Source organism: Dromaius novaehollandiae, chromosome 8 (assembly GCF_036370855.1).
Source record: "Dromaius novaehollandiae isolate bDroNov1 chromosome 8, bDroNov1.hap1, whole genome shotgun sequence".
Classification (NCBI taxonomy): Eukaryota; Metazoa; Chordata; class Aves; order Casuariiformes; family Dromaiidae; genus Dromaius; species Dromaius novaehollandiae.
Genome location: NC_088105.1, coordinates 8405323 through 8420413, shown reverse-complemented (window position 1 = coordinate 8420413; position 15091 = coordinate 8405323). Strand labels below are relative to the sequence as shown.

Below are 15091 nucleotides of genomic sequence, written 5' to 3'. Positions count from 1 at the left end.
CACAGGCGTAGTGACTATTTACAGCACTCCTGTTGAGGAAGGGACAGTGTAGGTGTTTTTAAAAGACCAGAAGGACCAGCTGTCAGCAGTCAGTGAAGGTGAAATACCATGGGAAAAGTGCCACTGCACTCAATGGCAGAGGGGGAAAAAACTTGGATACAGAAGAGACCAAGGAAATTAAGGTTGTTGGCTCTTGCATAGGAACAACTTCCCTTGTATTTGGTGCTCTCCTTGGGCTCAGCTACTGTAACTATACCTAGCTGCAGTTTGAGGCAGTGTCTTTAACTTACTGCCCCTTGTGACTTTTGAGTTGTGGCCTTGGGAGGTGAAAAAAATACATGTTTTTAATTGCGGGGGGCAGGGGTTAAAGTCATTGTGGTTTTGAAATGACTTGTCAATTGGAGCAGGAGGAGGCTGCTCAAGGCCTTTTCGTTTAAACTCCTGGTGTTGGCAGCAAAATTTTGAGGAAGTAAATTGTGTTGGGAGTTCAGCCTTTCCTAGTCTTGAGCTTCCTGAATGCCTGTTCCTCTTCTGTATCTGTTGGCAGCACCGTAAATGCAAGTTGTCTTACCTTTTCTGCGAGTTCTCCCAGTGACTGACTTGTCTGTATAAAAGTTTTGTTAAGGTTGAGGTAGGTGGGACAGAGCTCTTGCTAGGAGGTCTCTTGGTAAGTGTGGTTTTTAGGACTGCATTTTTTCTCAGTAGGAAGATACTTAGCAACTTTTTTTTTTTAATAAATGAGTACCTGTTTTAGAGAGTGATGCAAAAGGTAAAACAAAAAATAAAGCTTTTAATACACGTAGCAACAATATTTTAGGTCACTTTTCAGATGCAGTGATTAATATAGAAACATCTTAATTGTGGCAGTTGAAATCCTTAATTTCTTTCCATGTCCAAGACTTCTTAAGCTCTTCTGCAATCAGATTTCTGGGTCTTTAGTGTTACACTTCTGAACGAAAGCAGATGGGAAGATGCCTATCTTCCCGTTGCACTGGCCTTCTAACCAGTCTTCATTCACTGAAAGATAAAATTTACACAATTTTTCATTACCCTAGGGACATACAGGAGCATGCTTCAGATGTGCCTGCAGACTGTCACATGCTACAAATGTGCCTGCGATTACCTTTGTAAGATATTCTGGTACCTAAATAGCTGTGCTAAAGCCTGGTAGAGGTGACTGAGGAGATGGGAGTCAGAAAGACCAAGGAGGAATGAGGTAGACGGCAAAGTTGTTAAGGTAAGAAAGACTACACTGCCAAACTAAGGGAAGGGAAGGTCAAAGTAGAGACCATGGTTGTCTTTTTTTTTTTTTTTTTTTTTAAGATATATTGGGCAGGTTTGTTAAAAGAACAAACAATGCCTGAAAACTTCACATGAGTTTTCCTCTTTTACAGAAAGTAACTAAAAAAAAGTGTGGGGGGAAGGAGACAAAAGGGACAAAGCTCTGCTTAGAAACACAATGTAACTTATGTAGGCAAATGAACCAATAAGTACTAAGAACCTCAAAGCACTGTCTTTCCTCAGTGTCTGACTGCTTTCATGTAAATCAAGGCCACAATGAAGTGTGCATTGGTTCTGTTTCCTAAAATACTCCACAAAGTCCAGTCTTTAATCTGCAATTCTGATCAGTAGCAGGCAATTTTATTTTTGCTGAGAATTTGAGAATTGGGGTCTTACAGCAGTTACTCGCTCGGGCCCAATTCTAGGCCCGGTAGCTGCCTTGAATATAAACCAGTAGGAACAAAGTTAATGGGGAAAGCAAGAAGTGATTAGAGGATTAGAGATTCTGGACTACCATCTTCAAGGTATGGACATGAACTAAGGTGCAGTTTTATCTGCTGTTCCTTGTTATTTCCTGAAAAAATAATAAAAAAGAATTCCTGCTACTGTAGGATGAGTAAAGCACTGAGCTCTGAAAGCTTTTACCAAATGAAAAGAGAACCAACTTTTTAATGGCAAATATGTAGCTCAGCAATGAAGGGGAGAGTAGGATCTTGGAGGGAGGTGCCATGTATGCTGTACAGTTGCAAAAACTCATCATGCAGCAGTGCAGGAGGAATTAAGATGGCTTGTGTACAGCTACCTAATCTTGCCAGTGGACACAAGTTAGGTGTAATGCTGCATATGGCAAAATATCGTAGTGGACTTTTCACATTTAAAACCACTTCTGTTATCTTGGTTCCACCTGGGCTTGAGCAAGGACGGAAACAGCAACCTGTGCAGGGTTGCTACCTAATTTTTCCACAAAGTTCTGCGCAGACTTGAAAGGATCAAGCCAAAATCATGTGCTACATCTTACTGTGAGTCCTAGCCTGTGTTTAAGCTTGAAATCTCACAAAAGCACTAATGCCTAATATTCAGGAGGATTGAGGCTAATGCAAGATTGTACCCTTAAAGAGAAGAAAAGCCAGAAAAAGGTGTGAGGTGACAGGAATTTGAATAATAGCATTCTGGAATATAACTATGCCTTTGTTCCTAATGTGAGGCATGGTGGGGTGGCCAAAATAAGGCACCTCCTTTAAAAATAAACACATTGATCAGTAAACTTAAAATGGCTCAGGCAAAACCCTCCAATCTTTACATTCTTTGGGGAAGGAGGCAGCAAAAATAGGGCTGTGATGAAAGTATGTTGGAAGAGGCATGCATGACATTGAGATTTGAATGGGAACTTTGGTAGAGCTGGAGGAGCTATGCATGCCTTAAAGCCAAAGAGCAATGGGTGGAAGAAAGTACTTCTAGAAAGCAGTCTGACAGGCTTTAAGCCTTGCTTGTCTTGTGGCTCCAGAGAATTAGCTGGTAAGCTGAAAACCCTGTTTGTGCAGTAGCATGCAAAGCTGAAACTGTTTCCACCTCAGAATGTTAGACTAAGCTTTCGTGGGGTTGGAGCAGATTGGTACCTCTGAATCTGGAAACCAGAAGGATGTGAAGGAAGGCAACTCTTGTGTATATTCTGAAGTTATCCTTGCTGTGGAGAAGCAGAGATTTCGGGGGGAGGAGATCAAAGCCCCTAATGAAGCTAGTAGGCTCCACTGAAAAACTGGCTAAAGTGCTACTAGCATGTTGGTTGTCTGACCAAATACCTGAGAGTTTTTGGCCTGACTGGCAGATGCTAGGGACCTACAGCTGCTGTTGAACTTAATAAGGTGTGCTGAAGGTGCTTGGCATCTCAGGCCCACACTTTCTCCAGAGCTGGAAGGTCCTGCCCTTCCCCCTTTCACCGCAGGAGCACAGTTACCTTTGGATAAAACGAGTATCACATCTCCTGCCTGAAACTCCAGGTCTTCAGGTTGTGTGGCTTCGTAATTGTACTGCGCTACAACTTGGGTTGGTCCCATCTCTTCTGGCGTTGCCTTCTGGGCTTCCTCCTCTGGTTTGCTTTCTGGTGGAGATCCCTTGCCCTAGGGCAGGGAGTAAGTTGTTAAGACACCTCTTGGCTTTTCCCTTTTATACCTCAATACGAAAGACAAACTCTGCTTCTCTTCTTCACCCCGCTTCACTCATCTGCCTTTTAAGGGGTTGCCAGTTTTGTCCGAAAACCCCAAGCCTGTGCCTGTGGCAGGGAGAGCAAGGGTAACTCCTGCTTAGGTTTCAGCCTTTACCAGGAAGACCATGGCTGGGAATGAGCAAAGAGGTGGCTGCAGCCACTGTCACTCACCTCCGTGCTGTCACACCACACTGTCAGACACTTGTCCTTGGTACGACTCCAAGCCGCCTCCATGTTCTCAGCACTCAAAGTCTCCAGCGCCTCGCTATCTGCAGGCTTGTACCTGGGCACCCAGAGGATGGAGAGTAAGGACAGGACCTTCTGAAAATAAGGTTCCTGCTGCTGGCAGCAGGCAGCGGCTCACCTCAGCTCCGTGTGCTCTGGCTGGAGCTCCAGTTTCTTGCAGACCAAGTTCAAGAGTTCGTTGTAGGGGAGATCTGGCTTGACTTGCATAGCGACTGTGAATTTGTAATGCGCCTTGAGAACGTAGGGTCCGGAGCCAGCAGCTTTGGCCTCCTGCGGGTAGTAAATGGGACGTGAGAGTGTGGCCATGCTTACGGTGCCCTGGGCAAGGGTGGCTTGTCAAGGACAGGTAGAGGGGGCCTGTGTGACTGCAACATGGAAGCTGTTGTCACCTGAGTAAAATCTAGTCTGTGGGGCATCAGGAAGGGAAAACACCTGCCTGCTGGTCAGGAGCCATCTCTGTTAACCTGTTAGCCATCTCTGTTGGTAGCTGATAATACTTCCTTCTGGGCAGATCAGTGTTCATGCTGGATAGCTGCCCTGGGTTAGTCCCAGGAGAGAATGCAGCAGTGGATTGGGCTGCATTGCTGCTTTCTAGGTGACCAAATTCAAGGCGTCCCTCTCCTGCCCCATTCTCTCTTGTTTCCAGTTGGGATTGTTTTATTTTCCCCATCTCTCTCCCCTGTGCATCGTGCCAATGCACTGACCGTGATCAGAAGCATGAGAGTTATGGCTGAGCTCTTTCCTGTTTCTCCTACTTCGAGTGTGCAGGTCAGTCGGGATGTGTTGAGACAGCTAGTATGGGGGCTCGGCCTACAGTCCCGGATCCAGCAGGGTGGGGACCTGGACAAGACCTCCCAAAAAGCAGCCCTAGTGGCCAGGGCACACTGCCAGCCCCACCTCGCCCATCTGGGGCCTGATGCCCTACTGGCCTCTAGCTCTGGTGTTACGCTTTGGAGAAGCTGCTGAATGACAGAAACCTGGAACGCTCCCAGGCCGCGGTGCTTGTAAGACGTGCCAGCTCCCTTTCAATGTGTAATAAATGCTGGTTTGTAACATGGACTTTAGGCATCTGCCTCCCCGTTATTCCCACAGCAGCGCAAGGCATTACCTTTGGTTCTTCTCCCGGCTGTGTTGCAGTAACTGGAACAAAGTCTGAGGAAGAAGAAATAGGTGGCTCAGCGAGTGGGACAGGGTGTTACCACTTGGTACATAAATATATGCTCAGAAGTCCTGCAGCCCTCCCCTTTGACACCCATCATTATCTGCAGCAGCAACAACCAACACTGGAGCCAGCTCTGTTTGCTCAAATGGATGCAGCATCAGCTGTGGTGACGTTCATCCGTAGGGTTTAGGGGTAACCACCAAGAGGAGGTTGGGGCCCTGTGCCTTCCCTCTTGGGAGCTGCCTTGTTTCAGAACTTTACTATGTGGGTTTTCAAATTGTAAAGCCTGGTTTGCATCTGTAGAGACAGGAGCTTTAGGGTTGGGTTGTTCCTGGGTGGGCTTTTCTAAATATAAAAATATTTGCAAGCATAAAGAGCTAAGTATCTTATGCTCTGCCATACGTGAATATTTTTGCAACTGAATAACCTTAAATATTGGACCATGCAGACAAAATAGGAGCTTTTTGTGCTGTAACTCTGAATTCTCTGCAGTGCTGGGAGTCTGCAAAGACAGTGCAAATCCTAGCACTGATGGCAGCCGAGAGCCAGTGGTCAGTTGTCTGGGGAGTTGGGGACGGATGTTTGGGGTGAAAGACGAGCCCCACTCCCTGCGATGAGAGCAGGCTGGGGTCTCGTGTGCTGCTTGCCCTCTCTGTCCTGAGCTTGGGGCCGGGAGATAACTCGCTGGGTTTGGACCAGGAATCCTGTGCTCCTTAAACTTATTAGATGACATTGAGGAAGGGGGGAGGTGACTTGTGGGGTGCTGAACAGCAGTAACCCTGTGTGAATTCAGCTTGTTCTGGAAGTGCTTTACCGTTGAAGGCAAAGCTGTTGTTTTCAGTACCTCTGCTATTCTGATCCCTCCTGGTCCATATTGAAAACGTGAAGGCAACCCTTGTCTTTCACAGGAGTTATAAAGCTAAATTCAGGCCTTCAGCTAAGACGAATTGTTACAGGTTCATTGAAGTCTGTTCACAAGGATCTACTCTAAGGTTTCTCAATGGTTTGACATTACAGTGCTTGTTAAGGGAAGAGACAGAGCTCTGCTGTTTAATACAGTCCCGCTGCTAGATCTATGATGGCTTTTGGTGCCATTAAGATGCTTCTTGAGATTGCTGGGTCCCTGAGATGTTTGCTCTTAAAGGCTAAATTTTAGCGATTGGCAGCTCAGTCCTCAGGGTTACCGTGGTTGCTTACACTTAGAGGAGAGCGAGGTGGGAGTTAGACACTCAAACTTTTGAAGAGTCAATGGATTGAAATTTTTTAGGTATTCTATTAGCTGAGAAATCTGTTGAAAAACAAATCTCTCTTAAAACTAAATTTTCACCTGGGGGGAAGGGAAGGCCTTTTCTTATCCTTTTTTCCCACCTCCCTTAATGAATTTTTTGCCAGTTCTTCCATTTCTTCTTTGCTGTAAGTGCTTTGGCCCCCCAAGTTTGGGAGGTGTTAGGAAGTTTGTCTGACCAGGGCTCTGCCTGATGGCGAGTCACAGCAAGTGCTCTGTCCCCCAATAAAGAGAGCGAAAATTTAGCTATTTCCAATCCCCGTAAGCCACAGCCACTTTCTGTATCAACTTTGTTAGTAGACTCCATGTGAGACTGCTCTGCTGGTGACACAAGCCCAGTCCCTACCCTCCAGGTAAGCTTGTCTGAAACTGCCTGGCCTTATTAGTCTTTTGCTCTTTGAGCCATCAGTCCATCACTTTTCAGCACCACAGACTGGCTCGGGCAGGGGGTGGTGTTAGGTTGTTCACGTATTCCTATTTTTATTGGCAAGTTGGTTTTCAATAGCTGGAGCACGCTGCAGCTGGGTAATGTCTGTGCAGCAAGCTCTGTGTGTGCTGATATTTTCCATCCTCTGCAGTTATAATATTATAGGAATTGTAGCTTCCCTACAAGCAGGGGAGAAATTTGTGGCTTTGGACAGGATTAAAGGTTCCCGTACCCACTCCATACACACCTGCACTTGGGCAGTTTGCTGGCTTTGGTGCTGGTGTCCCTGCTGCCGGTGGTGCTGGCCAGTGCTGGGGGAATGGCCCAGGCCTTGGGACACTCAGCTCTTAGAGAAACCAGCCAGGATCCTCCTTCCCTGAGCGATCATAGCACCTTCAAAACTGGCACAATGCACAGCAGCACTAAAATAATCCCAGGTGCCCTGCTTTGAGGAGAAGCTTGTAGTGAACTTTCTGCTCTGGGACTTGCACAAGCTGGGTCACTTGCCCTAATCTTGTCCCCAGGCCCTTTTTTCCCATTAGTTGCTGTGCTAGTTAAAAGCACAAAGGGACTTGCTTTCCCCTGGGATCCAGGCCCTCCATTTTACTCCATCCTCAGCACCGTAGTTGCAGGTTGTGCCTCCTGCTTTAATGCCTCTCCATCTTTGGCAGCAAATGGGGCCAGAGGGGCCAGAAGCTGGATGGAGATGGATCCCAGCCCTCATCTCGGCAGATGGAGAAAAGCGTAAGGATGCAGCAGTGGGGAGACGATCTCGAAGCTGCCCCCGGGGGGGTTGCCCACAAGGTACTTCTGTCCCTCCACTTCCCCGTCACTGACCTGGTGCTGGCCGCCGGGGTTTTCCTGGAGCACTGAAGCTGGGCGGCTCTGGGATCTCAGATTCAGGAGGGATTTCTTCCTGTGCGGGATGGGAAGGAAGCAGTAGTGTCAATTAGACCCTGCCTGAGGGAGTGGGGCACTGCTGCCCTGCGAGCTTCCCTTCCAGCCCACTGAGGCAGGATCTCAGTGGGGCGGGGGGACTGAGCATGGCATCCCCGTGACCCGTCGTTCAGGGGTGGCACTGCATAGTTTTAGCCCCAGCACGGGAGACCTTTACCTTGTGGGGGTCAGTGTGTGCTGGGCACGTTCCTGGCTGTTTCCCCAAGGTCTGTTTGGGGTCTTGAACTGGGGAGGGAGAATTCACTGCCCCTTCCTCTCCCCAGCATTACCAACTGCCACCCAAGGGGCCACGAGCACAACATCTGCCCAGTTTTGGCAGGTTTGTGAACTCCAGTTAAGATGACTACAAACCAGGAGAGGCTCCTCTGGAGTTTCAAGGGAGAGGGAGTTGCAGGTGCTGGTAAAGAAACCCCTGCGTGCCGGTCATGTTGGAAGGCACAGAACAGTGGTGGGTGATTTGCCTGGGGATCTGCCCTCCCCAGGAGGCCACCTCCTCCTCCTGGGTCACCTTACCTGGATCTGCAGCCTGTTCTGGAGCTCCACAGGCTCGAGATAGTTGCAGGGGACAATCCCTTTCTGTGGGGAAACAGAGATGAGTGGGGATTGCTTGGCAGGAGGCAACCTGCTGCTGGAGGAAGCAACTGAGCTTGTCCTTGCCCTGCCATGAATCCTGGAGAGCGCCTGAGACTTGAAGGTTAGTTGCTGCAGGTTGGATGTGATTCACTGAATCCTGTGGCCTAAGCCATGTTTGGGGGGGGGGGGGGGGGGGGGGAAGGTACGTGAATTGCCAAACAAATTGGATAACTTTACTAGATCATCCAAGGGATCTAAGACAAAGGAGGAAGTTTTTGGTGTGGTATGTAAGAAGATGGACAGCTTGGGTGTCCCAGCTCTGAGATGCTTCACTTAGGTGGGGGTGATCATGCAAGTGGAGCAGCATGCCTTCGGGCTGAAGGCTGCCTGGACCCCGGGGTGTTTTAGCTGCCCCTTATTGATCGCTGTGGGATGTGTGCTGAATAACCAGCTCTCTGAGAAGCAGGGTCAAGATTGGGGGCCTGCCATCTGCTGCCCTCTGTCCTGACTCAGCCGCTTGCCTTTGGTGCCCTTGGGTCAGTTGCTTATTTTTTTGTATGGGCTCAGTTTCCCCTTCTCAAGTCCGTCAGGGATACAGTGGATCTCACAGTGAAAAAAGCCCCTGGGACAGGAAGGGCATTTTGGGGCAGATTGTGAGAAACAAGATAACATCTTTTGAGGATGGCACCTGAGTCCTCTGTCTGGTAGAGATGCCAGGAGCAGGACGCAAGGAGCTGGGCTTTACTAGTCAGTTATTGTGCCAGTTCTCCCAAGGAGTAGGGATTGCCTCAAACAAGCCCAAAGACATCTGCCTTCACATTTGAACAGGGGACACAGCAGAGCTAAGGCAGAAACTCCTTTAGTTAGCAATAGCATGGCTGTGCCCTGATAGTCATCTGCAGAACCTCACAGCTCTGACGAAACGTCAGCCACATCGTCCACCCCCTTGTGTTGAACCCGTCCCCGGTACCTTTCCATTGAACATCACAGTAGCCCAGTTGTCCTTCTCTTTCTTCAGGACAAAAACAATGTTTCCTGGCAGGACCTGCAGCTCCTCAGAGGTCTCGGGGATGAACTCGTACAGGACACGGTGCGGCTGCCCTTCAAGGGCCCTAGGTGTGGAAGCAGTGGTTGTTTCAGGAAGGGAGGTGGTGCCTTTTCTTCGCTTTCTACTGGGGACTCGGACCTCCATTTTGTTGTTTCCCTGATCCGTTCCCCTTACCTCCCCCTTAGTTTTGAGTGCTGGCTGGACGCAGCCTGTAATGAGGCAGGGCAGGCCTGGACCGGGCTGCCTGTATCCACAGCATTGCCCATATTTCCTCCAGCTTACCTGAGGATTTCCGGTGTCTTGGGCCTGGGTGGAGGACTGGAGGCCTGTGAGCAAAAAGGTAAAGAAAAAAGTCTGTAATCCGGAGGATTTCAGTTGCTTTGCAGAGAAGTCCTGCAGCCTTCTACCATGCCTGACATCATCTCTACAGGGTTCCTTCCTCCCGCGCTGTTTTTCAGGTCAGTTGATTCGAACCTAAGGGAGGGTCTTTTGCTGTTTTAGAGACTCTCAGTGTATGTATTTGGCTTGCTGTCACGCGGATGCGTGCAGCAGCTCTCTTGCATGCCTTTAAGAATATCACTGGTTCTGTTCCTTCAAAGAAGCAGTTTCTAACACTTCCACTTGCCATTTTCAGCGTGACAATGCTATTTGCATCTGCACTTTTGGTTTCATGCATTTACAAAGAGTTGAGATCGTGAATTTGGGAACACCTGGTGTAAACGATAGTAGTTTTGTATTTCCGTATATGTTCCTGTCATGCTTATAAAACCCCAGCTGCCATCATAGTGCTTCACAGTCTCTCCTGCCTAAGTAACCTGAGGTCTCTGGCAGACTTTTTCACCTCTCTGAAGAAGTTACTTTTGTACTGAAGTGGGATGGCAGTCCTGACTCCCAGAGCAAAGCGTTAACACTTTGCAGCATTGGGAAGTGTGTATTTAATCTTGCATAACAGAGTTACAGGCCTTCAGCGGCCCCGGTTCCCCACAGCCTCTCAAAAGACTAGTAAAAACCCTCCAGTGCCTTTAGACCTGGAACAAATGTTTCTACTTCATCAGTAAAACAGCCATGAAAATATGAAGAGGTCTATGAACTGGGGCAGGCAGAAAAAATGGAAAGGTGGCGAACGAAAGCAGAAGCCCTCTTGCTCCTCTGGTGATTCAGGCGTAGGCAGATGAATCCTAACAGATCTTACAGGGAGGGTTTGAGACCTCCTCCCCCGCGCTGCACGCTGCAACCCCGCAGCAGAGGCAGAGGAGCAGGAGGCATGACCGGGCCTCCGCTTCCCGGTCAGGGGTGGGTTTAGCTGAGACCACAGACGTGGGTGGGTTTGGGCTGTGGTGCCAGACGGCACGCAGAGCAGCTGAGCTGTGGGCACACGCCTCCGTCTGCTCCTGGGGCAGGAGCAGAAAGTTTGCGGTGGCAATGCTGCTGCCCGCTCACCAACGCGAGCCAGAGCCCTCAGCAAGATGCTGGACGATACCGGTCCCTGCGTACACCTAAATGCTTGTGCTGCGCTGGCTGCAGCGCTGAGGACACTGTCAATCAGTGGTGCTTTACCTGGGGCTGAAGTGGAGCAAATCCTGAAAAGCTGTCCTTGTCTACCACAGATGCCACCACCTAGAGCCAAAGAAAGACATGTAGTGACTTGGTGCTCATAGTGTCTCTTAGACCTCCAGTTCTCTGATGTCTGCCCTCCTTTGGTGTTGTGGAAGCCCAGCTCCTCAGGTGTGGGTGTTCCAGGTTCAAGGTGGGCTATGATTTCTGCTAAACACCTCTGACTATAGGCTTGGTGCTTCACAGCTCCAAAGCTTGCCTCACAGCTGTGGTAAGCTCTTAGCCTCACCACTACTACAGTTACAGTTGTTACAAACTAGAGATTTCCCTTTATGTTTTAACAGGGAATGTCCAAGGGAGTTAAGGGAGCCTTTGCCTCCTGTAGGCCATTTCAAACATTGCTAAAAAAGTTCATAAAAGTTTGTGTGTGTGCGTTACAGGAGAACCCTTGACTTCAGGGCAGCAACTTAGCTGTCGGTCGTCTGGTGGCCCAGTGCCCGTAGGCCTGCGGTTTGCTTTCTGCGGGAACGCTGACAACAGGAGTGGTCACTTTGCCTCCTAGGACTTGCGTCCAAGGATGGTGTCCCAGGGCTTGGATTTTGCATGCTAATGGGAGAAAAGCTTGCTTGATTATTTAAGCTGAAAAGCCTGTCTCAAACTGAGCCGGGGGAGAACTGGAGGTCATTTGTGGGTGTCAGATTTTAAATAGCTTGAATTCTCCCTCTTCCCCTGCCTCTGAACAGTCTTGGCTCAAGTTCAAGCTCCAATGAGACCTTTCTAAGCTCATTGCTGAATGACTGTGCCTCATGTTTGACTAAGGAGAGAAACTGAAGTAGGCCACGCTGAGCTGTACGGATAGGGTTCTGCAGAAATACACTTTTAGCTCTTCTTTTCCTGAAGAGTCCAATTCCCTGAGGGATTCCCACACCTCATCCCTCCCTCCATCCCTGCGGGGATCCCCAAGGCACAGACCAGCCCCATATCTCTGCCCTGCTCACCAGGCAGCAGATAACACAGATCAGCGAGTGGTGGCCCTTAGGCAAAAGGAGGTCAGTGGCTCTCTTCAGCCCACAAACTTGGCTTGAATAAATAAGGTATTTCTTTCTTACCGTAGCCTTTCCCAGGTAGTCCTTTTTCTCTAGCTGAGCCACTTGCTTTTCGTTTGGCCGAAACAGCTTCCCCATGGGAATTGCCACCAGCTCATAGAGCTTCTGCTTCTGTAGCGCGCACAAACCATAGCACTCATCAGAGGTGAGAGCAGAGGTGGGTTTTTACCTTTCTTCTGCCTCTATGGTTAAGGTCTCTCTCTGTAAAGTTAGCCCACCAGCTTGGCAGTCTGACCCTAGCCCTGACATGGTCTGCTTAGTGCAGTCTTCCCATCACTGCTTCTAGAGTGCCCTGAAAAGTCTTCCCGCAAATCCTACCCCCAGTTTGAGGCCCGTGTTTTGTATAGCCATCTTCAGCTCTCCACTGCTCTGCTAAAGCCCTTGCTAAGGGATGGTTTCTCCATCCCTGGGATTTCCTCTCTGTCTCCTGTGGGACTGCCGTGGACAAACACCATGCCAAGACCTCTTATTTCTTACCAGGATAGCTTCCATTGCCTTGTCAATCTTGTTGTGCTGGGGCTCGCTTTTCATGCTCATTGCCAATGTCAGATACTCCTCAGCTTTCTTCCAGTCCTGCATCGTGGCACACACAAGTGCTATGTTATAAAGTACCTGCAGGAGGGATGGGAACAAGGAAATCAGTTATTCGAAGAGCTGAACCCTTGCCAGGAGCACCATAGAGGAGAAGCCACCGCAATAGCAGAGTGGATGGCGCTGCACAGAGCGTGTGCTTCTAGGTGCTGTGGCAGGATTTGTCTGTCCTCCCTGGCCAAAGCAGAGTGACTAGCAAAGTTCTTTTTGGAGACTATAAAGCAAGGTAATTTGAGATCATCATCTCACTTTCCTTTGCAAAGCTTCTCATGTGTTGCTGAGACTCTGCCACACTAACAACTTTCTGTGGTAATACTGGCTCCTCATCCCTGTGCCAACTTGCTTGCTTTTTTGTTAGGGTTTGGGCACACAGGCACTTTTTTTTCCCCTAGACTTTTTTCTGAGCTAGTGAACAGCCCTTTCCATATAGGCCAAATGCTGTTTCCATATAGGTAGGTGAGGTCAAACTTGTCAAGGTGTGGAGGTTGAAGGAAGACTACTCTTCCTTTTTTTTTTTTTTTTTTTTTTTTTTCTTTTTTTTTTTTTTTTTTTAGTGGATCTGTCCTCCCAAAGCCTAAGTGCCATAGGACAAGCAACCTTGCTCCCTATATGGGAGGTCCACTTCTGGTCACTGAAGAGAGAAAAGGATCTACAGGGAAGAAATAGCAGCTGCTTATCCATGGTGTGGGTCTCACTGAGGGATCCGTTTAGTGCAAGGGGGGCTCGGGCTCTTCTCGGTCTGGGCCTGCTGGAGAGTTCACGAAGCAACATGGGAAGGTGCTTGGTGGGGTGCTTTGTGCAGCACCCAGCAGCATGGGTGCAGAAGGCTTGCGATGTCCTCTGGCGTGGTTGGCTCAGGTCTCTGTGTGCCTGCTGTTTGGGCATTTCCAGGCCAACCGTGCAATGTCAGCATCCCCGTAACAGCTCAGGAATTTGTGCTTCCTCACACTGCACTGGCAGCAGAGAGTGCCCCGGCCACCCACGGTAAGGTCTGTGCCCATTAGGACCAAAATGCCGGTCTTTTTCTCACCTCGCAAGCAAACAGCCTGTACCGCAGCCCCAGGATCTTGTAGTCTATGAGCCGGTTGCCTCGCAGTTGGGCCAGCGCCTCTTTAAAATCCTTTATGGCCATTTCATGACTGTGGAGCAAAGAAAACCGATCACTTAGGAGGGCTTCACCACCATGCAGTGGCACTCGGGCTGCCTGGTCCCCCTCAAGGGCACCTCATGGAGCCCTGAGTCGTTGCCTGTCTGGAGGACACCAGAGGCCTTATACCTACGGCCTTGTCTTTCTGGGGTTTGTAATCACAGGTGTCCTTGACCTGAAGGCCCCTGGCTCTTCCAGCGTTTCTTCGCTGTAGGGGGAACCTGTGTTCACCAGGTCTACCTAGCGCTGGGACCTCTGGTCCTGGTACCTACCTCCCCTCTCCTGTTAAAGCTGGAGTCAGCACACCTTATATCACTGCTTGTGGTGGTTCTGAGAAGTCCCAACCCAGAAGCAAGTGTGAATCACTTCACAGGGTGTCTTGGTGTGAGGTGCAGACCTCCTTGCTATTTCTTTACAAGAATCAGTTAAACTTATCTAGGCCTCTCCAATTTCTTTGGAGTGTTTTCAGACCTCCCAATGGGACTAGAGGTATTCCCTGGCTTTCCAGGTTTCGGGCTAGTGTCTCTAAGTGGCAGAAAATGAAACCTTCAACCCATCCAGCGCCCACCACTCACTTCTCTCGCTTGTAAAACACTGTCGCCCGTTGGAAGTAGGCCACCGCCAGGTGCTTGTCACAGCTGATGCTCTGCGTGAACGCCTGAAAGGAGGCAGAAGGAATGGAGAAAAAGGGGTAAGAAGACAAGCGCTTTAAGAAAAGGTGAGGATGTAGAATGGAAACACCTGTCCTATCTGCCCTTCTGCTTTATTTGCACTCTGCCCATCCTGGGACCAGGCTCCTGCCTTCCTGGAGCCACAACCAGGTGTCACCAGTCAACCTGGCAACTTTGTGCCTCCGTGTTCACCTCGGGGAGGGAGGGAGGGAGAGAGTGTGGACAGAAAGCTGCGTGTCTCTCCTGCTTCTCATCTGTGATTCACTGATAAAACGAGTTCAGCAAGAGTGCCCCAGGGGTGTTATGCTTCAGCTGAGCCTTTAAGAGCCCCACATCCTTGCCTTAGACTGTCGTCCTTTATGCCTCCCCTTTCCACCCATCCATCTGCCTAGCAGGTCTGCACGCAAGCTCCGCGATGCATCGCTCTGACTCGCCTGCAAAAGGCACTAGCGACTGCAGGTGCCCAAGAGCCGTCACGTACCTCCTCTGCCTCGGCCAGGTTCCCCAAAACCAGGTGGATGCAGCCAATGTTAAAGCAGAGCTTGGACGGGGGGTTGTGGACGGACGTGAAGGCGGCCAGGGCTGCCCTCCACTCCCTCTTGTCGGCAGCGCACACCCCCTCGTTCCAGAGCCGGATCGTCTCCACCAGCGACATGACGGGAGCGGGACGTGGGCTCACCGGCCGCCTCGGCGATCTCGCCCCTCGGCCTGTCCTTGCCGGCGGTGCCTCGGCTCCCTCGCGCTGCGGCTCGGCCGCTCCCCAGCTGCCTTCTGGCGGCACTTCTGCATTCGCCGCGGGTGCTGGCGCCCGTGTCGCAAGCCCCACAGGAAGCGGCCTGG

General features: G+C 49.9%; 1 protein-coding gene across 2 annotated transcripts; it reads right to left on the bottom strand.

Annotated features, from left to right (window-relative positions):
* Positions 1-770: 770 nt before the first annotated feature.
* Positions 771-15012, bottom strand: NCF2 (neutrophil cytosolic factor 2). 2 transcript variants are annotated; one of them, XM_026100970.2, is made up of 15 exons: positions 14733-15012; positions 14156-14238; positions 13464-13572; positions 12320-12454; positions 11846-11953; positions 10740-10799; positions 9465-9508; positions 9105-9246; positions 8075-8137; positions 7442-7520; positions 4839-4882; positions 3849-4000; positions 3656-3767; positions 3236-3398; positions 771-1017 (listed from the first exon to the last, which is right to left on the bottom strand). In XM_026100970.2, exons 1-15 carry the CDS (start codon positions 14904-14906, stop codon positions 920-922), a joined length of 1566 nt encoding a protein of 521 aa, XP_025956755.1. In that variant the 5' UTR covers positions 14907-15012; the 3' UTR covers positions 771-919. The 2 variants fall into 2 exon arrangements, with proteins under 2 accessions (XP_025956755.1, XP_025956756.1); XM_026100971.2 differs by lacking the exon at positions 11846-11953.
* Positions 15013-15091: the final 79 nt, after the last annotated feature.